At 47.5% G+C, this 25558-nt stretch overlaps 1 protein-coding gene across 1 annotated transcript; it reads left to right on the forward strand.

Moving 5' to 3' along the window:
• The first annotated feature begins 1404 nt into the window (after nucleotides 1-1404).
• On the forward strand, nucleotides 1405-10418 carry LOC140406886 (C-type lectin lectoxin-Enh6-like). Its single transcript, XM_072494752.1, has 5 exons — nucleotides 1405-1530; nucleotides 6885-7045; nucleotides 8751-8891; nucleotides 8979-9087; nucleotides 10212-10418. Exons 1-5 carry the CDS (start codon nucleotides 1476-1478, stop codon nucleotides 10289-10291), a joined length of 546 nt encoding a protein of 181 aa, XP_072350853.1. The 5' UTR covers nucleotides 1405-1475; the 3' UTR covers nucleotides 10292-10418.
• The last annotated feature ends 15140 nt before the right edge of the window (nucleotides 10419-25558 follow it).

Below are 25558 nucleotides of genomic sequence, written 5' to 3' on the forward strand. Positions count from 1 at the left end.
TCCATCCCATGGACCATACCCGGTGTTACTGCCAACCCAATGCGCGCACACTGTGGTGCGGCAGATGTGCATCATGAAAGGGGTTGCGGGCGGGGAGACCATTGCCCCTCTGCTGCACACTGTTGTGGAGGATGCAGCAGGCCACCTCGATGCAGGCCAGTGTCACCCTGCACAAACAGGGGCCAAGGTGGGTGGTCAGTGGGTGTGCAGCAATATGGCTGCCTTGCAGGTTGCGGCAATGGCAATCCATGCCTGGACACCACCTAGTACCGTGGGGGTCAGCCCGGCCACACTGCCCATTCCCCCGAGACCTCCACCCCACACCCCAACCCCCCCACCCCCAACCGCCCCCTCCCCTCGTCTCTGGCAGGGCCTCCTCACCCCAGCCAGCCAGGCGAGCGTCCGGCTCAGCAGCCCATGGAGGTGCCTCTCTGTGTTCTACCTCCTCCCTGTCTTTCATCAGCCACGATGCTGGTTTCACGATTTTTAAAAGCACAAGTGAACTGCCTAATTGGGAATTCGGCAAACCAGAGGAGGGGAATCGTGGAGGACCTGGAAAATACTGGGTCGGGCCGCTAATGATATGCCAACGGTATCTACTGTACATGCGTTCCGCAACATACTGATGGCGCTGTGGAGGTGACGGAGAATTTTGCTTTGGCATGAAACCGGCGCCGCCGCAAATTTGGCGTTGAAATCGATTCTTCGCCCAATCGCGTTTCCCAATTTCAGCATCGGCTGACGAAGGATCCAGCCCCTATTCTTTGTTTTCAAGCCAGTTTGCTGTCCATCTACAACTTGTTCCTTCAGCTGCTTTTATCTTTGTCATGAGTCTCCTGTACTATTCTTTACAAATGGGTTACATTCTCACTGCTGCCAGTGTGTGAAGCAGATCTACCATTAAGGTGAGATACGGGGGAATAGATGGGGTTCAGATCTATTACAAAAGGGATTGGATTATCTGATGTAAATTCTCGTGCTTTGAGGATATCATTTCTATATTTTGAGGTCCTCTTCTCATAATAATGAGAAAATTCTAAATGTTCTCATTGATCGTTAAATCCTAATTTCTTCAATTGGTTAATTTACAGTCTGATTAATGGGTTTAGGAAATAACAGCAGCTTCCATTCCTCACTGAGAAGTTACAGAGCCACGTTACACAATCTCAGGTGTGGCACAGTAAATATTTGTAAATCTTCCAGCATCTCCTGTTGGCTCTCAGCCACTAATTACTCAATGATTATTTTGACATCATTAATGGTCCAGCCAATTGGATTTGATTTTGAGATTCCATTAGTCTTTGGTCTGCTCTATATATTCACAGTTGCACTTAAAACCCCATCACATCAGACAGCTGGGAAAGAGAGAGGTAGGAATGGGAGCTGCAAATTCCCATCTTTTAATTGGGAATCTTAATGTTAATGTTGAATCTTTTTTATATTTCAGATTTGAAGAAAGGAACTTCACTACAAACATGATGCTGTTTGGAGTCTTGCTGTTGGCTGCATTATTCACCAGTGATGTAGCAGGTAAACTGAAATGAAAACAGAAAATGTTGGAAATAAACACATCATGTCTGGCAGCATCTGTGGAGAGAGAATCAGAGTGGACATTTTGAGTCCGCCTGACTTCTTCAGAGCTGAAAAGAGGGAGAAATGTGATGGTGTTGTGATGTTGAAGAACGAGGGTGGAGTAGATGGAGCAAAACAGAAGACCAGGTGTAGGCAGGCGTGTTGAGGAGAGATTTCACAAAGATGTCATGGACATGAGACAAAGGGAGTGGTAATGAGTGTTAAAGACTAAAGCAGGTGTTAATAGTGGTATAAAGGTCAGAATGTGTTAATAGCCAAACAAGGGTCAGCAGTCTCTGACAGTAAAACATAGGAGCAAGTTACGGACTGGGTCTGTAAACAGAGGTGGGGGGCGGGGGGGGGAGAAAAATAAATATTTCAAAACGGCGAAGAGAGATCATGGTCTGAAGTTAATGAACTCAATGTTAAATTCAGAAGTTCCAATCGGAAATGAGCTGCTGTTGCTCCAGTTTGTGTTCGGCTTCACTGGAACATTGCAGCAGGTCCAGACGATCATAAGACATAAGAGCAGAATTAGGCCACTCGGCCTATCGAGCCTGTTCCGCCATTCAATTATGGCTGATATTTTTCTCATCCCCCATTCTCCTGCCTTCTCCCCATAACCCCTGATCGCCTTATTGGTCAAAAACCTATCTATTCCTTTTTTAAGACACACAGTAATTTGGCCTCCACAGCCTTCTGCGGCAAAAAGCTCCACAGATTCACCACCCTCTGGCTGAAGAAATTCCTCCTCATCTCTGTTTTAAATGATCGTCCCTTTAGTCTGAAATTGTGTCCTCCGCTTTTAGTTTTTCCAACAAGTGGAAACATCCTCTCCATGTCCACTCTATCCAGGCCACACAGTATCCTGAAAGCTTCAATAAGATTCACCCTCATTCTTCTGAACTCCAACGAGTACAGAGTCCAGAGTCCTCAACCGTTCCTCATACGACAACTCTTCATTCACAAGGGATCATTCTTGTGAACCTCCTCTGGACCCTTTCAAAGGCCATCACATCTTTCCTCAGATACGGGACCCAAAACTGCTCACATTACTCCAAATGGGGTCTGACCAGAGCCTTATCTAGCCTCAGAAGAACATCCCTGGTCTTGTATTTTAGCCCTCTTGACATGAATGCTAATATTGCATTTGCTTCCTAACTGCCGACTGAACCTGCACGTTAACCTGAAGAGAATCGTGAACAAGGACTCCCAAGTCCCTTTGTGCTTCTGATGTCCTAAGCATCTTCCCATTTAGAAAATAATCTATGCCTCCATTTTTCCTTCCAAAGTGCATAACCTCACACTTTTCCACATTGTATTCCATCTGCCACTTCTTTGCCCACTCTCCTAGCCTGTCCAAGTCCTTCTGCAGCCTGCCTGCTTCCTCAATACTACCTGCCCCTCTACCAATCTTTGTAACATCTGCAAACTTAGCAACAGTGCCTTCAGTTCCTTCCTCCAGATCATTAATGTAGATTGTGAAAAGTTGTGATCCCAGCACCGACCCCTGAGGTACACCACTAGTCGCCGTTGGCAACTATCCCCTCTCTCTGCCTTCTGCCAGTCAGCCAATCCTCTATCCATACCAGGATCTTACCTTTAACATCATGGGCTCTTAACTTACTTAACAGTTTCCTATGCGGCACCTTGTCAAAGGCCTTCTGGAAATCTAAATAAATCACGTCCACTGGTTTTCCTTTGTCTAACCTCCTTGTTACTTCTTCAAAGAACTCTAACAGATTTATCAGACATGACCTCCCCTTGACGAAGCCATGCTGACTCAGTCCTATTTTATCATGCACTTCCAAGTACTCCGCAATCTCATCTTTAATAATGGACTCAAAAATCTTACCAATGACCGAAGTCAGGCTAATTGGCCTATAATTTCCCGTCTTCTGCCTCCCTCCCTTCTTAAACAGAGGTGTTACATTAGCCACTTTCCCAGTTCTCTGGGACCCTTCTTGCCTCCAGTGATTCCTGAAAGATCATCACCAATGCCTCCACAATCTCCTGAGCTATATCTTTTTGAACCCCAGGGTGTAGTCCATCTGGTCCAGGTGACCTATCCACCTTCAGACCTTTCAGTTTCCCCAGAACCTTCTCCTTAGTAATGGTCACTGCACTCACCTCTGCCCCCTGGTTCTCCTGGAACTCTGGCATCCCACTGGTGTCTTCCACCATGAAGACTGATGCAAAGTAACTGTTCAGTTCATCTGCCATTTCTTTGTTTCCTATTATTACTTCTCCAGCCACATTTTCCAGTGGTCCAGTGTCTATTTTTGCCTCTCTCTTGCCTTTTATAGATTAAAAAAAACTCTTCCTATCTTCCTTTATATTACTAGCTAGCTTGCACTCATACTTCATCTTCTCCCCCCTTATTGCTTTTTTAGTTGTCCTCTGCTCACTTTTAAAGCCTTCCAAATCCTCTGACTTCCCACTAATTCTCGCCATTTTGTATGCTTTTTCTTTAGCTTTTATGCTGTCCTTGACTTCCCTCATCAACCATGGATGCCTTGTCCTACGCTTAGCATGTTTCCACGTCCTTGGGATGAATTTCTATTGTGCCTCCCGAATAACCCCCAAAAGCCCCTGCCATTGCTGTTCCACTGTCTTCCCTGCGAGGCTCCTTTTCCAATCAACTCTGGCCTCATGTCTTTCTGGTTACCCGTATTTTACAGTAATACCGTTACATCTGATTGCAGCTTCTCCCTCTCAAACTGCAGGGTAAATTCCATTATATTGTGGTCACTGCTCCCTCAGGGTTCCTTCACCTTAGGTTCCCTAATCAAGTCTGCCTCATTCCACATCACCAAATCCAGAATTAGGCTCTGTCACAAGCAAAAAAACATCTCTTAGACATTCCACAAATTCCTTTTGTTGGAATTCCTTTTGTTGGGACCTCCTTTCCTCCTCCGCCCCGCAAGATCCATCCGCCATCTTCTTGCGGGGTGGCCTCGGAGGACGGCAACCGCGCATGCGTAGGTTGGCGCCGGCCAACCCGCGCATGATGCACGGGTGACGTCATTTATGTGGCGCCGGCCACGTCATTTACGCAGCGCTGCTTTTAAGCGGCGCCAAGGCCCTACACGCGTAAATGACGCGACGCCGCTCCTAGCCCCCCGGGGCGGGAGAATAGCGGTCTGGGAGCGGACTCCGACGCCGGAGTGAACACTCCGGTTTTCACTCCGGCGTCGGCACTTAGTCTCCCGTTGGGAGAATTGCGCCCATGAGTTTGGAGTCTGGGCCGGGATTCTCATCTACCCGGCGGGGCGGGGGGTCCCGGCGGGAGGGAGTGGCATGAACCACTCTGGCGTCGGGCCGCCCCAAGGGTGCGGATTTCGCCGCACCTTTAGGGGCTAAGCCCTCACCTTCAGGTCAGTGGCTGCTGACGTCATCCCCGCGCATGCGCGGGGGGGGGGTCACTTCCACGTCGACCATTGCGTAGGCTATGGCCGAGGCGGAAGGAAAAGCGTGCCTCCACGGCACTGGCCCGCCCGCGGATCGGTGGGCCCCAATTGCGGGTCAGGCAACTGTGGGGGCACCCCCAGGCCAGATCGTCCCGCGTCCCCCCTCAGGACCCCGAGCCCGCCCGCGCCGCTAGCCCCGCCATTAAGGTATGTGGTTTGATTCACGCCGGCGGGACTGGCATGACAGCAGCGGGAATTCAGCCCATCATGGGCCGGAGAATTGCCGGGGGTGGGGGGATGGCCCGCCGACCAACGTGGAGCGGTTCCCGCCCCCGCCGAATTTCCAGTGCCTGAGTGATTCTACAACCCAACGGGGGATCAGAGAATCCCGCCCCTGTAGAGGGAAGATCCCCAGACACGATGAGGCATTTCCAGATGCCTGGAAATAATGGTTTGATATTTGGGGTGAGGTCATGGTCAGGTGGAGGGTGAAAGAAGTGTCTGAGAATTGGCACTCAGCCTCTGCAAGGTGGAGATCGGTACGCCACACAACAACAACCCCAACCTTGTCGGCAGATTTGACGACAAAGTCAGGGTTGGGTGTGAACTGAGTGCAGAAAGTTCAGAAGTGTTGGAGTGGGTGAGAGCAGCAGAGTGGTTAAGATGGCCGATGTCATGGCAACAGTTCTCAATGAAACGATCAAGGTCAGAAGGATGGTTCCAGGTAGCGGGAGAATGGTGGAGACGGGTGAAAGGATCCAATGAACGAGGGGGAGGATTCCTGTCCAAAGAGGTGAGCGCAGAGGTGAAGATGATGGAAGAAGAGTTCAGCTTCGTGTCGAGCACAAAATTATTTGAGGGGAGGACAGAAAGTGATAAAACGGAGTCCTTAGCTGAGCACAAAACATTTAGCATCAGAGAGGAGAAGGTCAGAGTGCACAGTGAATACACGTCAGAGCTGGCATTAGAAGAAGGGATGGGGTTAGAGAGACAGGAAGATCTGGAAGGACCCAGGTGGGAATTGATCTGGTAAAGTTGTTGGAGTATTGTGTTCATTAAAACAAGAAAGATAGAGAACTAGTTTCTTGTTTGAACGTCAGTCAGACAAAGAATGAGATGGAAATGGGGACAAGACCAGCGTTTGGAATAGGGTGAGTTGGAGCTGCTGGAGAGATGCAGGTAAACTGATTCTATTAGCTCGAGAAATCAATGACTGTTAACAAAAATAAAGATTAAATTGGCAGCACAGGGGGTGTATCCATTAATAGGACATGGGAATTTGGGAACAATCAGACTGTCCCAGATGACTACACCTGTAGGAAGTGTCTCTTGCCTGAGACACAGCAGCTCAGAGTCATTGAGCTGAAGTGTGAGTTTTAGAGCCTCCAACACAAGGGAGGAGGGGAAATACCCACACGGCTCTCTCCAGATCACAGTCACCTCATAGTGAAGCACATTGTAGGAAGATGACTGTGTGTCTGTCAGGAGGCAAGAGGAGGGAGAGAAGGAGGCCCCATGGAGACTAATTCTCATTCTTGCCGCTGTGAGGATAAGGATAAAGGCTGCTGGATTCACTTAAGGGGAAATTAGATAAACACATGGGGAAGATGGGAATGAAGTGATGTGGTGGTCGGGTGAGAGGAAGTAAACAGAGTGGGAGGAGACTCCTGAGGGACAGAAACACAGGCATTGGCCAATTGGAGCAAACATCCTCTTCCTGTTCTGTAACTTCTCAATATTTTGATGTAAACATGGTCTGTGAGTAATGGGTTAATTCAATAAGGTGAAAAATCCCACTCGTGAGTCAGGTCTTGTCTACCATGTATTCATCAATTTCTAGCCCCATGAATGAGAAATGAACTGTGAATGTTGTGATTATTACAGTTTTGTTTTAATTTGCAGCTAAACCTCCTCCGTCGGTTGAATTGGAGAAAAAGGCAGAGGTGGAGCAGGACCTTGGGAAACGTGGTCTCTCGGGGAAAGGACTTTGTGGTGATGACGTGTATTATTTTGGCCATTGCTACAAATTTGTTTCTGATAAAAAGACTTGGGCAGATGCTGAGGTAAGACCCTGAAATCTTTGGTAGTTATTCAAGTGTTTGTTCCTCAATGTTTCTAAACCTGACCAAACACAGGAGGAAAGAATCTTCTTGTTTATATCTGCACAGTTGGAATTGACTCAGTGTTCCATCACCTGGGTAATATGATCTACATTGGATTCTCCATTAACACTGAGGGTAATGATCTGTGACATTGAACAGTGCAGACAATGAAGATCATTGGTTCATCCATGGACAGTGATGAGAGTGTTAGAACTGGTCTGAGTGTCTCTGTATTAGAAGAAAATCCAATCAGCACAGCTCCCTGATCCTGATCACCATCCAGTGCAACTTGCTGTAAAACACAAGGTGTGGAAGGTTAGTGGGGACAGGATTGGGATCCTGATCTTCAGATCAGAGGAAACAAGGTCCATTGAAAGATCAGCATTATTCACTCCACACCCACACTTCAGACCAGACAATGTTCACTCCAATATGCAAATCGGGGTTTGGTTTTTGCCCACGTTGTTGGATTTTGATTCAAATTCAGATACAAATCAGTGGAGTTTGCATCTTACAGGCTTCACCCAGTTACACCCTACAGCTCAGCAAAAGCTTGATCAGAAATTGTCATTTTGAAGAATGTTTTGAAGCAGAGGGAAACAGATGCTAAGATGTTGTCCCCGTGTTCACCACAAGGGCAAACGGCAACTTGACGCAAAATATCGCGAGAGTCAGAAATCCAGAAACCCGCAGACAACATCTCGTTTTCCAAGTCTCCCTGCCCCCCACTGGTCACATAACGAGGTTCAAAGGTCGGGAATCACATGCAATGAAATTATAGTATAGTTGAAGGACTTTCCCACCATTTGTTGTTTAACGGCCTCGCCGCGCCCAACTCGGTGACGCGACGAGACCGTTAAATCTCCCGAGAGGGTTTTTGCAGGGATTGTGGCCAAGGCAGCTGAAATCGGTGATTTCTGAATTTTGATTCCTAAATCTCTCTACTTTGGATTCACAATTCCCTGACGCTCTGAAATCACAGTGCTAACCACTATGCTACCGTGCTGCTTGTGGCTGTCCAAAGCCTTTCGGTGATTTCTGAGTTTGGATTCCTAAATCTCTCACAATTTACACATTTGCGCTCGAACCAAAGCCGTTGAGTGTGTAACTTTCACCTCCCTCAGCATCAACTTGTTAAATTCCTGTGTTGCTGCCATTGAGCCTCGTGATCTCCAGATAGAATTGTAATTTAAATTAAATGAAACTCCACAGACACCTCTGAGCAGTGGTCTGTCAGTATGATAAATCTGTTAGTGTGAATGTGGTCACTTTGCAATGCCATGGGCTGCAGTGACTGTCAATGTCTGTGCTGACAGCTGTTGTATGGATAAATATTGGCGAGAACAGGAGAAACACCAAATAATCCAGAGAGCGTTCGTTCGAGCACAAACCCAGCTCAATATCAGCTGATAAACACAAGCTGCTGGTATTGTAATTTGAAGCCACAATACGATTGGTTCCATGTAATCAGTGTGAGTGTCCCAGTCACTGGTGTTTGGGATCAATCCCTATCAGGAGATCATGCACATTTAGCAGGAGTTTGTAGTTTTATTGTTCACATTCTGTAAAAGAACAAAGTTTCAATCTTAAACATATTTCGCAAAACAATTGAATATGTTCAATGTAAACAGATAACAAGGTACAATTGGTCTGTTTCTATTTAAAGCTGCATTGTCAAACTCTGGGCCCAGGCAGCCATCTTGCCTCCATACACTTCGAGACTCAAAATTCCTTCATTGGAAAGATGGTGACTGAAGCCCAGGGAAGTGCTGTCCGAACTTGGATTGGTTTACATGACTTCTTCAAGGTAACGTTTCTTGAGGTGATTCATCTTATTACTTATGGTAAACAAATTCTACATTTTTTAATGTAATTTAATTTTACATTTCCACAGGAGGGGACTTTCCTTTGGACTGATGGATCTTCAATAGATTTTACTAAATGGAATCTGGGTGAACCCAATAATAATTTAGGAAATGAAGACTGTGCGCATTTTGGATGGAGTAAGTTGATGTTGTGAATTGTGACTGTGTCCTAGGGGAAAGTAATTCCAGGCAAATAGATCAGTGGATGAGATTCTGAGTGGACTCCATGTGGTTGAGTTTTAGACTTTGACAGATCTCTACTTCCTGCCCCTCTGACAGTCACCTTCCAGGTAAAACTGTTTCCTGGGGGAAAGTACATGGGTCACATGCTGTGAAGAAAGGAACATTCACTGGGAGTGACACTAAAGTTTCTCCTTCTGCTCAATTGTGCGTCTCTGTGGGCTCTGCAGCGATGAGGTTCGACCAAGAGCAGCTTCATAACTGCACATTTACTGAGCTGATCCTGACATGTCCCAGGCTGCAGCCATGCTCCCGGTGAGCAAGACTCCACTCTATGTTTATACAACATTCCGACGCAAAAGATTCAACCTTCCTGTATCCAGCCCTCACTTTACTAATGCACCAAACAGACGTCCACCATTCCGCAGGATTCAATTCCCAGATTGGAGATAATGTAATCGAGACAGATATTTGAAAGCTGAATTCTAATTGGGAATGTTCCAATTGTGTGAAGTTTGTGCAATGGGGAAGGAGACAGTTTAACCCCTGGTGGTGAGGCCGTGCTGTCCACCCACACAGGAGAATCTCACCCAGGGTAAACTCCGCATCTTCACTCAGGAACTGCCCAAACCCACACTAAATATCACCAGGTTTTCAGATTTCAGTGACTCACACACTGGGCGGGATTCTCCAATCCTGGGGCTAAGTGTTGACGCCGTCGTAAACAGCGGAGCGTTTTACGACGACGTCATCTGGCCCCTAGGGGCAGCGATCCTGCGCTGCACAGGGGGCCAGTGTGGCACTGGAACACTTCATGCGGCTCCAGCTGCCGAAACGGGCGCCAGCACGGCCGGCGCGAGTTCACGCATGCGTGTGGGTTGCTATCTCTGCGCCGGCCCCCAGGAAACATGGCGGAGCCCTACAGGGGCCCAGCGCAGAGGAACATAGTGCCCACCCCCGGGTTACTCATGGATTAAGAGATGGTTAAAATGAGAAGATCATTGACACTCTCAAAACAGAAAGAATCAACTAATTAGAACAATAGCTGCTCACTTCACTGAATTCAACCTTTCTTTCTACAGGGAATCAGTTTGTTTGGAATGATGGACCTTGCGAGATAGAATATTCTTCCATTTGCTCCTACAAGCTGCCCTATTGCTAGAAGAATCTGCTGATGCTCCGTGATCCTGTCCAGGAGTGGATTCAATGTTTTGATTTGTTTGTAGACACAATCACTGCCTCTGTGACTGTACTTAGTCTCTGAATCAATAATAAATAGAATTGCATCACGAGCTGTGTGAGTCTAGTTTATAGCAGCCTTCCTGTCCCACTGTCGCTTCCTAACCACCTCTCCACTCAATACTCCATGGGGAAGCAGACAGCACAGACTTGGATGACTTTTTAACTTATTCATGTGATAGGAAATTTGCTGACAAGGTCCATATGGATCCCTCTTTGAGAAGGTGGTTGTAAGAACAAACAAAAGAACAAAGAAAAGTAGAGCACAGGAACAGGCTCTTCAGCCTTCCAAGCCTGCGCCGACCATGCTGCCCGTCTAAACTAAAATCCTTTACACTTCCTGGGTCCGTATCCCTCTATTCCCATCCTATTCATGTATTTGTCAAGATGCCCCTGCTTCCACCACCTCCTCCGGCAGCGAGTTCCAGGCACCCACTACCCTCTGTGTAAAAAAAACCTGCCTCGTACATCTCCTCTTAACCTTGCCCCTCGCACCTTAAACCAATGCCCCCAAGTAATTGACCCCTCTACCCTGGGAAAAAGCCTTTGACGATCCACTCTGTCAACAACAAACAAAGAACAAAGAAATATACAGCACAGGAACAGGCCCTTCGGCCCTCCAAGCCCGTGCCGACCATCTGCCCGACTAAACTACAATCTTCTACACTTCCTGGGTCCGTATCCCTCTATTCCCATCCTATTCATGTATTTATCAAGATGCCCCTTAAATGTCACTGTCGTCCCTGCTTCCACCACCTCTTCCGGGAGCGAGTTCCAGGCACCCACTACCCTCTGTGTAAAAAACTTGCCTCGTACATCTACTCTAAACCTTGCCCCTCTCACCTTAAACCTATGCCCCCTAGTAATTGACCCCTCTACCCCGGGGAAAAGCCTCTGACTATCCACTCTGTCTATGCCCTTCATAATTTTGTAGACCTCTATCAGGTCGCCCCTCAACCTCCGTCGTTCCAGTGAGAACAAACCGAGTTTATTCAACTGCTCCTCATAGCTAATGCCCTCCATGCCAGGCAACATTCTGGTAAATCCCTTCTGCACCCTCTCTAAAGCCTCCACATCCTTCTGGTAGTGTGGCAACCAGAATTGAACACTATACTCCAAGTGTGGCCTAACTAAGGTTCTATACAGCTGCAACATGACTTGCCAATGCTTATACTCAATGCCCCGGCCAATGAAGGCAAGCATGCCGTATGCCTTCTTGACTACCTTCTCCATCTTGTTGCCCCTTTCAGTGACCTGTGAACCTGTACACCAAGATCTCTCTGACTGTCAATACTCTTGAGGGTTCTACCATTCACTGTACATTCCCTACCTGCATTAGACCTTCCATAATGCATTACCTCACATTTGTCCAGATTAAACTCCATCTGCCATCTCTCCGCCCAAGTCTCCAAATGATCTAAATCCTGCCGTATCCTCTGACAGTCCTCATCGCTATCCGCAATTCCACCAACTTTTGTGTAGTCTGCAAACTTACTAATCAGACCAGTTACATTTCCTCCAAAGCACTGATCCCTGCAGAACACCACTAGTCACAGCCCTCCAATCAGAAAAGCACCCTTCCATTGCTACTCTCTGCCTTCTATGACCTAGCCAGTTCTGTATCCATCTTGCCAGCTCACCCCTGATCCCATGTGACTTCAAATTTTGTACCAGTCTGCCATGAGGGACCTTGTCAAAGGCCTTACTGAAGTCCATACAGACAACATCCTCTTTCTTGAACTGTTTCAGTCCACCTGACGATAGGGTGTGAGTTCTCGGATTGTGATTCTGTGACAGTGAAGGAATCATAGCGTTTACAGTGCAGAAGGAGGCCATTCAGCCCATCGAGTCTGCACCAGCCCCTACAAAGAGCACCCGACTGAAGCCCATGTATCTACCCTATCCCCGTAACCCAGTAACCCCTACTTAACTTGTTTTGGACACTAAGGGCAATTTAGCATGGCCAATCCACCTAATCCGCACATCTTTGGACTGTGGGAGGAAACCGGAGCACCCGGAGGAAACCCATGCAGACACGGGGAGAATGTGCAGACTCCGCACAGACAGTGACCCAGCCGGGAATCGAACCTGGGACCCTGGAGCTGTGAAACAACTGTACTAACCATTATCCTACCGTGATGGAACAATATAGGTCCAAGTCAGGGTGGTGTGTGATGTGGAGGGGGAATTGCAGGTGGTTCACTTGTTGCCCTTGTTTTTCTGGGCAGTGGAGGTCACAGGTTTGAAAGGTGCTGTCAAAGAAGCCATGATTTGTTATGCTTCTTGACGTAGCATAAGCTGCTTCCTTGATGTACACTCTGACAAAGGAAGGTTCAGACTTGGAGATAGCTTTAACACATTTATTAAACTGTTCACGAGTCTCCTACTTGGATTCGACGCTCCTGTTAATCCTGCTACAGCTACTCAGACTAACTAACCAGTCTGCTACAATCCACGTGTGGGTATGATGTGTTGAATCAACCCTGCCTGTACTCACTAAGTGTCGCCACTGGAAAGAGACACTGTGCTGTGTCCTTGTATATGGGTGTGTGTAATGCCCCCCTGTGGTAGTGTTGCGTCTGGGTGGCTTGGCTAGCCATTGGTTATGTCCTAATCTACTGTCCCATTGGCTGTATGTCTGCATGTCATGATGTCTCTGGTGCTCCCTCTAGTGTCTAGCTAGGTGTAGTGTATTTATATTCACCCCTTGTTTATTTACAGTGATGCATATCACCACAGATGATGCGCATTGCTGCCATCCTGCACTGCTGTTATAGGAAGTGTCAAACAAGCAGGTTGCTTTGTCCTGGAAGGTGTTGGGTCTTGTTGAGTTTGGTTGGAGCTGCACTCATCCAGGCAAGTGGAGATTATTCCACCATATTCCTGATTTATGCCTTGTAGATGTGGACAGGATTTGGGGAGTCAGGAGATGAGGAGGCAATTCCCAACCTCTCAGCTGTAGTTATATGATTGGTCCAATCTTCCTCAGGTATGACTCCAATATGTGGGGATTATTCCCACTGATTCCAATTATACTCGAGCCCTTTGGTCCCAAAGCCTCGATGTGAAGGGCAGTGACCCTCACCTCATCTCTGGATTCAGCTCCTTTTTTATCCGTGTTTGGACCGAGGCTAAAATGAGGTTTGGTGCTATTGCCGTCAGGAGGTAGAGTTACAAAAAATGTCAATCCACAGATCATCAGTTTGACTTTAAGGGTTCAATACAGTGAGTTTATTAATTTCAGTACAGTCCCAAAATCACTGGATCTTTAAAGTTCAGGCCCTGCCTGCTGCAACCTCTGACCCTGATGGCAACCTGAACACCCTGACACCAACATGTCCACCATGACTCCCGACTCTTGTCCCTCTGTCACTATCTGCTGCTCCTACCACCAAAACTGGGCTCCCACTGACAATTCCCGAGGCATTTGGTGAGTTGCCACGTCCAAGGTTATTGCAGAAACTGACAGCTCATGGTTTGCGGTTTAGCATATTACCCTGGATTGAAGACTGGCTGGCTCATCGAAAGCAGAGAGTATGTATAAATGGGCCGTTGTCTGACAGGCAGGATGTGACGAGTGGGGTCCACGGGGCTCAGTGCTGGAGCCTCAATTAATGTACATCAATGACTTTGATGAGGGGCACAAATGTTGTGAAGAAGACATAAAGGAATTAACAGGCCGTTATGGAAAGATTGAGTGAGTGGGAAAAAAATGTGGCAAATGGAATATAATGTGGCAAGAAGAATAAAAAAGCAGAGTAATAAATGAAGGGAAAATAGAGAACAAAAATAAGAGAATAACATCACTCTGTCTGCTCAAACGCAGTGGTTTGAAGTGTATTTGTTTCAACGCCATAAGTATAGCGGCTGAGGCAGATGAACTTAGAACACTTATTAATATTTGGAACTATGTTGTTGTGGCTATCACATTAATGTGGTTGAAGGAAGGGCAGGTTTGGCAGCTGAATGTAGGAGGATATAGATGCTTCAGGAGAGATGGGGGGGATGTAAAAAGGGTGGGGGAGCAGCATTGCTGGTTTAGGAGAATATTATAGTCGTACTGTGGGAGGACACCTTGGAGGGCTCATACAATGAGGCAATCTGGGTTGAGCTCAGGAACAGAAAGGGAGCAATCACAATGTTGGTGGTTTATTACAGGCCCCCCAACTGCCAGTGAGAGAGAGAGGGGCAGATAGGAAGAGAGATTTTAGATAGGTGCAAAAGTAACAGGGTTGTTGTGGTAAGGCATCTTAACGTTCCCCATTATTGACTGGAATTCACTTAGTGCTAGGGATGGGGCAGAGTTTCTAAGGTGTATCCAGGAAGGCTTCTTTTAATTAAAAAAAAATCTTTATTGTCACAAGTAGGTATCCATTAACACTTGTAAAGTAAAAATGAGAAAATATGTCATTTGAAACATAGAAGTCTGGAAAAACCTGACCTGAGGGTACATGAGAAAATGTAGGGAAAAATCCCACAAAGGGTTAACGGCAGCTGCAAAGAAGGTTTTTAAATGCAGATAGCCTTTATCAAACAGGTGTTAAGAAAACAGCTTGTAACAGCTCATGCTGTAAAACTGATGCCTGTCTTTCAAGTTAAAGCAGATTGAACTTTTAGTTACATGAAGAGAAACAATATTTCACACCTTCTTTGAAGTTAATTATTTTAGTAAGCAGCTAAAAAAGAATTGCCAGGATCTTCAGTTGCATTGGTGACAAATGTTTAGGCGTGAAATCCTGCTGACACCAGTTGAATATGGGAAGCCAGAGACGACGTGTCCACGAAAGCACAGGTTAACACCAAATCGGGGTCAGAGTTCCGACAAGCTAAGGGCACTATTGGGTAATAAAGCAACTTTAGAAGTGACAGGAACCAGATGTAACACCCCTCTGGGATCAAATCACTTTTGAACATGACAAGGGAAAAAATATAATCAGAGTTCGATGAACTAAAGTCATTAGAAGTAATTAAGATTAAAGGTACATTGAACAATCAAGAGCAAAACAAAGTTACTTTACGATAATGTCAACCAAAAGATAAAGAAGAGAGATTGTCAAGGCAGACCTGAAGGTCTTTTCAACCAACCAGGAGAATCCAGAAGCAAGATCTTTTTACTTTTTTGTAAAGACAATGATTTTATCATTTAAAAGAAAAAATAATAATAAAATTACAAAGTTTTAACCTGAAACTGTGGATTATTACAAAGTCTACTTTACTTACATAGCAACGCGGGGCCCAGACTACCAGGTGGTAAGTAGATGAAATCTTCTCTGAAGATATGGGTTAACTTGAAATTATAGATTGACCCGAATAGCACCCACCTAAGTCTGCATAGGAGTCAGGGAGTGAGAATCCCTGTTCACCATTTAGAATGTCTTATTGATCCTTTTTAGTATCGGGGGAATTCTAAGAATATTGCTGAGTTTTTTACTTCACACTGCAATGAAGTTACTGTGAAAAGCTCCTAGTTGCCACATTCTAGCACCTGTTCGGGTATACAGAGGGAGAATTCAGAATGTCCAAATTATCTAACAGCACGTCTTTTGTGACTTGTGGGAGGAAACTGGAGCACCCGGAGGAAATCCAAGCAGATACGGGGAGAACATGCAAACTCCGTACGGTGACCCAAGCCCGGAATCAAACCTGGGACCCTGGCGCTGTGAAACCATAGTGCTAACCAATATGTGGGTAGTCCAACTAGGGAAGGGTCAGTACAGGAGCTGGTTTTGGGGAATGTGCCTGGACAGGTGGTTGAGGTTTCAGTGGGGGAACATTTGGGGAGTAGTGACCACAATTGCGTAAGTTTTAGGGTACTTCTGGATAGGGATGAGGGTAACCCTCGCGTTAAGGTGCTAAACTGGGGAAAGGCAAATTATGATAACATTAGACAGGGATTGAAGAATTTGGATTAGGTGTGGCTGTTGGAAGGTAAATCAACAGCGGACATGTGGGAATCTTTCAAGCGACAGTTGATTAGGATTCAGGAAAGTCACATTCCTGAGAGAGCGAAGGATATATATGGGAAGTTGAGGGAACCTTGGATAATGAGGGATATTGTGAACCTTGTCAAAAAGAAAAAGGAGGTATTTGTATGGTCGAGAAGGGTGGGGACAGTCAAAACCCTTGAGGAGTATAAAGAATGTGGGAAGGTATTGAAATGGAAAATTACGAGGGCGGGGAGGGGTCATTAAAAGTCCAGTAGGATTAAGGTGAATCCCAAAGCTTTTTATTAATATGTAAAAAGCAAGAGAGGGGTGGCACAGTGGTGCAGTGGTTAGTACTGCTGCCTCACGGCACCGAGGAACTGGGTTAGTCCCGGGTCACTGTCTGTGTGGAGTTTGCACAGTCACTGTCCATCTGGAGTTTGCACATTCTCCCTGTGCCTGCGTGGGTCTCACCCCCACAACCCAAAGCTGTGCAGGGTAAGTGGATTGGCCACGCTAAATTGCCCCTTAATTGGAAAAAAATGAATTGGGCACTTTAGATTTTTAAAAAGCAAGAGGTGTTGCTCTTTTTAACCTTAGTCTATTTGCTCTGTTTAGGTCACCTTTGCTCATGAATCGCCAGGTATCTTTATGATACCGCCAAGTGGTTCAAGTTCAGGTTATGATTAATAACACAGCACACCGCTGTAAGGATTAAAACAACGGTCATTTATTATATACAACAAGCAATATTAATACCCTAATACTACTTTCTATATAATAAACCTATCACTACTGGCCAATACTTAACTTAGGAAGAGCCCACCAAGTCAGGGAAACGAATGGCTTGTCCAATCAAATCTGGCCCGCGGGATTCAAAAGGCTGCTACAGGTCGGTGGCTAGGTGTCTCTACCGGATAGCGATCGCTGGATTCAAACTTACTATACACGGTGGCTGGTCTTGCGAAGGTCTTGAGCAGGCGAAGATGAGAGAGAGAGAGGTCTGAACTTAGACCTTCACTTTTATAGGGCCCAGGGACTTCCCGCCTCCCGGGGCGGCCCTTGACCCTGAGTCCCAAGTGATTGGATTCTGTCCCCAATCTCTGGGGTCGATGTGTCCAATGGTAAGGCGATTCCTCGATCGGGGGGTGGTCGCTCACCTGTCTTTGTTTCGGCCACTGCAGGCGCCGACAGGTCTGGCCCGGTATTCAATTGCTAATATGTTGCAATTGTTCCCAGGGATAGCCGATTTAACTGTGGATGTCTGAATAGATTGGCTGCAAACAGTCCTGAATGCAACTGTGAATACCTGGGTTGATGGGCTGTTGATAGCCCTGAGTATCGATCTGGGCTACCTTCCCAGAGCCGAATATGCAAAACTGTCTGCAGCTGCCTGCTTGTGTCTTCTTGGCTGCTTTTCCCAGCAGTCTTTCGGGTTAGCCGTTTTAAACTGGGTTTTGGCCAGATTAAACGGAACGCAGCCATTTTACATGGCTACAGAGGGCAGCCAGGGAAAGGACAGTGGGGGGAATCTATATGTTGAGCCAGAGGAAATGGGCGAGTTATTAAATGAGTACTTTGCATCAGTGTTCACCAAAGAAAATAACTTTGTGGAAGATGATTCTTGGGTCGGATGTGTGGATAGTCTGGGTCATGTTGACATCAAAAAGGAGGAGGTAATGATTGTTTTAAAAGTCTCTTGGGCCAATGGGATTTACCCCACAATACTGAGGGAAGCAAGGGAGGAAATTACTGGGGCCTTGACTGACATCTGTGTATTCTAATTTGCAACAGGAGAGATCCCAGAGGATTGGAGAATAGCTAATGTGGTATCGCTGTTTAAGAAAGGTAGCAGGGATAATCCTGGAAACTATAGGCCAGTGAGTCTCATGTCGGGAGTTGGTAACTTGTTGGAGAGAATTCTCAGGGACAGGATTTATACCCATTTGGAAACAAATGGACTCATCAGCGATAGACAGCATGGTTTAGTGAAGGGGAAGTCATGCCTCACTAGCTTCCTCGTGTTTTTTGAGGAGGTGACAAAGATGATTGATGAGGAGAGGGTAGTGGATGCTGTTTCCATGGACTTCAGTAACGTCTTTGACAAGGTGTCTCATGGCAGACTGGTATAAAAGGTGAAGTCACACAGGTTCAGAGGTGAGGTGGCAAGATGGAGACCGAACTGGCTCGGTCACAGAAGACAATGAGTAGCAGTAGAAGGTTGTGACTAGTGGTGTTCCACAGGGATCTATGCTAGAGCCTCTGTACTTTGTAGTATACACAAACGATTTGGAGGCAAATGTAGCTGGTCTGATTAGTAAGTTCGCGGATGACACCAAGGTTGGTGGAGTGGCAGATAGTGTTGAGGATTGTCAGAGGATACAGCGGGACATAGATAGGTTGGAGACTTGGGCAGAGAAATGGCAAATAGAGTTTAATCCAGACAAATGTGAGGTAATGCATTTTGGTAGGTCTAACAGAGGGAAAATATACAGTAAATGGCAAAACTCTTAGGAATATAGAAAGTCAGAGAGATCTGGGCATGCAGGTCCACGAATCTTTGAAAGTGGCAACACAAGTGGACAAGGTAGTCAAGAAAGCATCCGGGATGTCTTCATTGGATGGGGCAACGTGTTTAAAAACTGGCAGGTCATGCTGCAATTCCATAGAAACTTGGTGAGGCCGCACTGGAAATATTGCACACAATTTTGGTAGCCACACTACCAGAAGGATGTGGAGGCTTTGGAGAGGGTGCAGAGGAGGTTTACCAAGATGTTGCCTGGTCTGGAGGTTGTTAGCTAAGCGGAGAGACTGAATAGATTTGGACTGTTTTCATTAGATTGACAGAGGTTGAGGGGTGACCTGATGGAGGTTTACAAGATTATGAGGGGCACGGATAGAGTGGATGGGCAGGCACTCTTTCCCAGGGTGGATGGGTCAGTCACCAGGCTTAAAGTCCGTGGGGCAAAGTTTAGAGGCGATGTGCGAGGCAGGATTTTCACACAGAGGTTGGTGAGTGCCTGGAACGCGTTGACAAGGGAGGTTGTGGAAGCAGATACTTTAACGGCGTTCAAAAGGCATCTCGACAAACACATGGATAGGATGGGTATAGAGGGATATGGCTCTAGGAATTTCGGAGGTTTTGGCCAAGGGTCGTATCAAGACCGCTACAGGCTGGGAGGGCCGAAGGGCCTGTTCCTGTGCTGTATTGTTCTTTGTTCTATTACATAAACTGAGAATGACTGCAGAATTCTGAGGTGCAGAGGGAGCTAGGTGTTCTCGTGTATCAGAGACAAAAGGTCATTGTGCAGCTAATCAAGAAGGCGAATGGAATGTTATCCTTTATTACGGAGGAATTGAACATAAATGTAGGGATGTTATGCCTCAGTTATAAAGGGCATTAGTGAGACTGTATCTCGAATACTGTGCGCAGTTTTGTCTCCTTATTTAAGGAAGGATGTAAATGTATTTGAGGTGGTTCAGAGGAGGTTCATTAGATTGAAACCTGGAATGAAGCGGTTGTCTTGTAAGGATTCGTTGGCCGGGCTGTTCTTGTTTCCATTGGAGTTTGGAAGAGTGAGGGGTGACTTGATTGAAGTGTATCAGATCCTGAACGGTGTTGACAAGAAGGACGTGGAAAGGATCCCAGAACTAGGATTCACTGTCTTTAAATTCGGGATCGCACTTACGGGGCAGAGATGAGGAGGTTTTTTATCTCTCGGAGGGTTGTGCGACTTGGGAACGCTGCCTCAGACTGCAGTGGAAGAGGAGTCACTGAATATTTTTAAGACCGAGGTAAATAGATTGTTCTGAGGGAAGAGAGTCAAAGGTCATTGGGGCAGATGGGAATGTGGAACTCGAAACACAAACAGATCGACCATGGTCCTATTGAACGACATAGCAGGCTCGAGGGGCCGAATGGCCTCCATCTTCTCCGGTTTCATCTATTTGTTTGTGACAGGAATGGGAAGAGACTCTCAGCCTTTGGAGTGTTTGAGCCCTTTGTAAAGTATTATTTAGGAAAAGAGATTCTCCACCTTAGTGCCCATTGCTGCCCTTGTTAAAGGTTTCTAAGTCTTGTGGTGTAATTCTACACATGGACAAGGACACATCCTGGTGATAACTACCTATGTCCCACCCCCTTCCACAGCTGATCAATCAGAGCTTTTCCATGTTGAACATGACTTGTCAGAGGCACTGAGGGTATCAAGGGGGCTGGTTTAGCACACTGGGCTAAATAGCTGGCTTTTAAAGCAGACCAAGGCAGGCCAGCAGCACGGTTCAATTCCCGTACCAGCCTCCCCAAACAGGTGCCGGAATGTGGCGACTAGGGGCTTTTCACAGTAACTTCATTGAAGCCTGCTTGTGACAATAAGTGATTTTCGTTTCATTTCATTTCAATATACTCTGGGTGGAGGAACCTCCATCTTCATCATCAAGAGTAGCTCAGTAATACCACTTCTCAGGTCCTCAGGTGAAGGTGTTAGACTGGGGAAGGCTAATTACAACAGCGTTAGACAGGATCTGGAGAGTGTTGACTGAGCGAGGCTGTTTGAGGGAAAATCAACATTTGACATGTGGGAGGCTTTCAAATGTCAGTTGATTTGAATTCAGGACTAGCATGTACCTGTGAGGATGAAAGATAAGGGTGGCAAGTATAGGGAATCCTGGTTAACGAGGGACATTATGAATCTTGTCAAAAATCTTGTCTAAAAGGCTTAGGACAGATGAAGTCCTTGAAGAATATAAAGCAAGTAGGAAGGAACTTAAGGTAGGAGTTAGGAAGGCTAAAAGGGATCATGAAATGTCATTGGCAAATAGGATTAAAGAAAAGCCTAAGGCGTTTTACACATATGTAAAGAGCAAGAGGGTAGCCAGAGAAAGGGTTGGTCCATTCAAGGATATTGGAAGGAATGTATGTATGGAACCAGAAGAAATGGGAAAGATACTAAATGAATACTTTAACTCAACATTCACAAAGAGAAGGACTTGGTGGATGAGGAATATAGGGTAGAGTGTGTAGATATTCTGAGTCATGTTGATATTAATGAAGTTGCATCTTAAAAAGCAAAAAGTAGATAGGTCCCCAGGGACTGACGGGAGGCAAGGAGGAAATTGCTGGGGCCTTGACAGTAATCTTTGTATCCTCATTGGCAACAGGTGAATTTCCAAAGGACTGGAGAGCAGCCAAAGTTGTTCCATTGTTTAAGAAGGGCAGCAGGGATAATCCAAGAATTTATAGGCTGGTGAGCCTTACGTCCGTGGTAGGGAAATTGTTGGAAAAGATTCTTAGGGATAGGATTTACTCATATTTGGAAACAAATGGACTTATTAGTGATGGACAGCATGGTTTTGTGAAGGGGAGGTCATGCCTCAATAATTTGATCGAGTTTTTCGAGGAAGTGGTAAAGATGATAGATGAGGGAAAGGCAGTGGATGTTGGATACATGGACTTCAGGAAAGCCTTTGACAAGATACCTTATGGTAGACTGGTACAAAAGATGAAGTCACACGGGATCAGAAGAGAGCTGGCAAGTTGGATATAGAGCTGGCTTGAGCACAGAAGACAGAGGGTAGCAGTAGATGGTTGTTTCCCTGAATGGAAGGCTGTGACTAGCGGCATTCCACAGGGATCAGTTCTGGGGCCTTTGTTGTCCGTGGTGTATATAAATGATTTGGAAGAAAATGTAGCTCACCCCCCGATGAGGAACGCGGAAGTGGCCAAGGATCGAGCAGTGACCACCGTGGAGGTCGGCGCACGGCGCAGAGGTGAGGATCCACCGGCTCCACCCAGATGGCTGTCAAACGTGGTAATGCCATACAGACAGACCCATCCCTCCCACTGACCACATGTCTATTCTCCCCCAGGAACTGCAGCTGGCCCATCTGGGGACCCTCCCCTCCAACTGCCCAAGAGAACAGAGAGGGAAGGAGAGATCTGAGGCTGCCACCATGATAATCCCCGCCCTCCACCAGCACAGAGACACAAAACTCGGCGGGGGAAAGTAGTGGACATGCTTCTGGGGCACATTCTGGTGAGCACCACACTGTTGCTGATGTACATCTGGTGGCGGCAGGAACACCGAGGCGAGACAGCAGTCGGGGCTCTGCTGGATCCCAGGACCCAGCTGTGTCCAAGTCAGTTCCTGAGCCTCTGGAACAGGTTTACCCGGAGCTGATGCAGACAACAGGGAGCAGCCGTGAGATTCAGAGGGTGATGTCGGCGACACTCCAGCAGGTCCATACCGATTGGAGGAGTCCCAGAGGCTACGAGTGCAGGAGATGGCACCGGCAATGCGTGGCACCGAGGCCAACACCGACCGCAGTGGAGAGCCTGGTGAACAAGGCATAGGTGCAGTCAGTGACAGCCATGGCTGAGGGTCCCGACAGCATGTCCCAGTCGCTGGGGGACGTGACACAGTACCAGGTGGACCTTGGTGAGGTGCTGAGGAGTATGTCCCAGTCTCAGGTGGGCATAGCCGAGGTGCTGCGGAGAGCATGTCCCAGTCTCTGAGGAGCCTGTCCCGGTCGCTGAGGATCACCGCCAAGGGCGTCCACACCATGCTGCAGACATTGGGGAGCTGCCACGGCTGGCAGAACCAGAGCATGCAGGAACAGCCGGGGTTTGATCCAGCTGCCCTTCTGCCCCAAGGGGAACCCCAGGGCTCTTAGGGCACTGACCGGGAGGAGGGGGCGCTGGGTGTCAAACCAGAGCCATCCTATGGAGTGGCGACGGTGGCCACCAGCTCCCCTGGGTTCCACCCCCTGATAACGGCGCCTCTCGCAGTCAGTACCCGGTACAGTGCGGCATGTGCCGCCGGCAAGTGTGCCGGGGCCCTCTGAGACGCCCTGCCCTTGCGCACCCGGCCGCAGCGGGGCCCCTGGTCACCGGACCCCAGACTCTGTCCCCCAGCCACTCGCACATAATGTTACCTGGAGTGGGCGCTGGTCCCCCGTGCACACACCCACCCTCTGGTGGGGGAGATGTCTCCGGTTACCGGGCCCCAGCACCTGGGTAATCGGATGTTGGCCGTTGCCTCCCACAGTGTTCAGGCATCACGGTCTGATTGGGATTCTGGGTAATAACTCACCTTGCTACGTGGCCGCCTACCCGCAGGAATTTATGGGGGGTTGGTGGGGCAGGCAGGGACCAATGTTGGGACCGCACGGTCCATGGGTTGGCATGGCAAACCTGCGGGCGCTGAGACATTCTTCTCCCCTGCCCCCCACCCCAAGCCTAGCCTAGGCCATGGGTGTCCACCCCCCGCATGCTCAGCAACCCCTGCCTCCCCGATGGCGGCCCATCCTGACTGAGGCTGTCCCCCCATGGCTGCCCCACTCCCCCTCCGAGCACCGGGGCAGCAACTCCAGGCCCCGGGCTCTTTGCCTGTGAGTGAAGATGGATACTCACCTCCGCAGGGCCCCGCAGCAGCCCTCCTGCCAGTTTCATGTTTGAACCAGGAGTACTATTCAGCGCCCATGTGACCAGTTGCTGGGGAGGCGGTTAGATCACGGGAGGCTGTTAGACAGGGCGTCGCGCCCGTTAATTGTACGGAGATTGGTCTTAAGTGGTTAAAATTTGGTTTCTGGCCATAGCGGGATCCTGATTTCCCTAACGAGAGCGGGCCGGTTAGATGACAAACCGATCGGCGACCAGCGCGGTTCTCGGTTTTGACCTCACGTGTGATTTAACGTCCTCGTCGCACTCTCGCTTAAGCGCAACGCGCCCATTAAATCGCGGCCGTAGAGATTAAAATGAAACATAAAAGGGAGGTTTCTGATAAATGTTCTTTTCAGAGTTCAGAAGAGAGGCAAGATGGATACAGAGTACAGCTGAGAAAGAATAGAGGGACAAATGGAAAGTATAAAAATCGATTGCTGGGTAACATATTCGGAACCAAAGTTTGAAAAACATCTAATTGGACAAAGGAGCGGGAAAGGAATGATGGAGCAGTCCGAGGGGGAAAAAGAGATCTTCTTGTGGAATCAGAGGGTGTGACTGAGATACAAAATGAATACTTTGCCTCTGTCTTCACTGAAAAGGATGTTGGTAAAGTCACAGTGAAGGAGCACAGATTGAGCATCATCGCAGGAACAGACTGAGAATTTTCAGCGACTCAGACAGAGGCTCTTCACAATAATGATGCTGCAGTCAGGCAGCTTGGAATGTTTTTATTAGGTTAAAGGTGTTATATGAAAGTGGATGTTGTGTTGTGAGGCCGCTCACTTTGAGCGGTAATCGTGCAACAATTTTACAAAGTTACTAATTTTCTAATGCTGGAAGTGAAGGTGCTGTAGTTCCAATGTAGACCACCTGGTGACACTGCTGAGGCCAAATGGTCCTAAAGCTCAACACTATCATCTGCAGGCCTCACGCGGTACTGCAAGTTCACTGAATTAGCATCATCAACATTTACAGCAGCAAACTCGACCATTTGGCCCATTCTGAGTCCTGCAGCTCTTAGAAAGAAACATTGAAATGGGACTGAATTATTCTGTCCTCATGGAAACTGAGCTGGAAGGGAGATTTGGGAAATTATGGTGAAGCTTCGATGGCAGTTTCCTGCTCTCGGAATGGTTCCTTGCCAAGTTGGTGTCCGCCACTTCCTTGGTGGTGGCCTCTTTATGGGAGGTAAATGGACATTTGCAGGGGTGAGGGTCACAGCCTAGGGGATCAGGAGCAACCACAGGCATTCTTCCAGAGGGCTTATCCCTCTCCCCTGAGGCCACTCACACTAATTGTGCCTCAGCTGAAGGAGATGGTCATTGTTCATGCCTCCTTTTTGGGGTTCAGTCGAGCTCTCCCTCACCTCTCTGGGTGGGACTGCTCACTGGATCACTCGGGACCCTCATATTGGGCTTCCCACTTCCCTCATGTACCCGCCATTATTCAATGGATGGGCGTCTGGGAGATAGCATCTGAATAAAATAAATAATCTTTATTGTCACAGGCCCTTCGGCCCTCCAGGCCTGCGCCGACCATGCTGCCTGTCTAATTTAAAACCTTTGACACTTCAGGAGTTCGTATCCCTCTATTCCCTCCCTATTCATGTATTTGTCAGGATGCTCCTTAAACGTCACTATCGTACCTGCTACCACCACCTCCTCTAGCAGCGAGTTCCAGGCATCCACTACCATCTGTGTTAAAAATTCCCTCGCACATCTCATCTAAACTTTGCCCCTCGCAACTTAAACCTATGGCCCCGAGTAATTGAGTATTCCACTCTGGGAAAAGCTTTTGACTGTCCACTCTGTCCATGCCTTTC

The sequence above is a fragment of the Scyliorhinus torazame genome, unplaced genomic scaffold (assembly GCF_047496885.1).
Source record: "Scyliorhinus torazame isolate Kashiwa2021f unplaced genomic scaffold, sScyTor2.1 scaffold_976, whole genome shotgun sequence".
Classification (NCBI taxonomy): domain Eukaryota; kingdom Metazoa; phylum Chordata; class Chondrichthyes; order Carcharhiniformes; family Scyliorhinidae; genus Scyliorhinus; species Scyliorhinus torazame.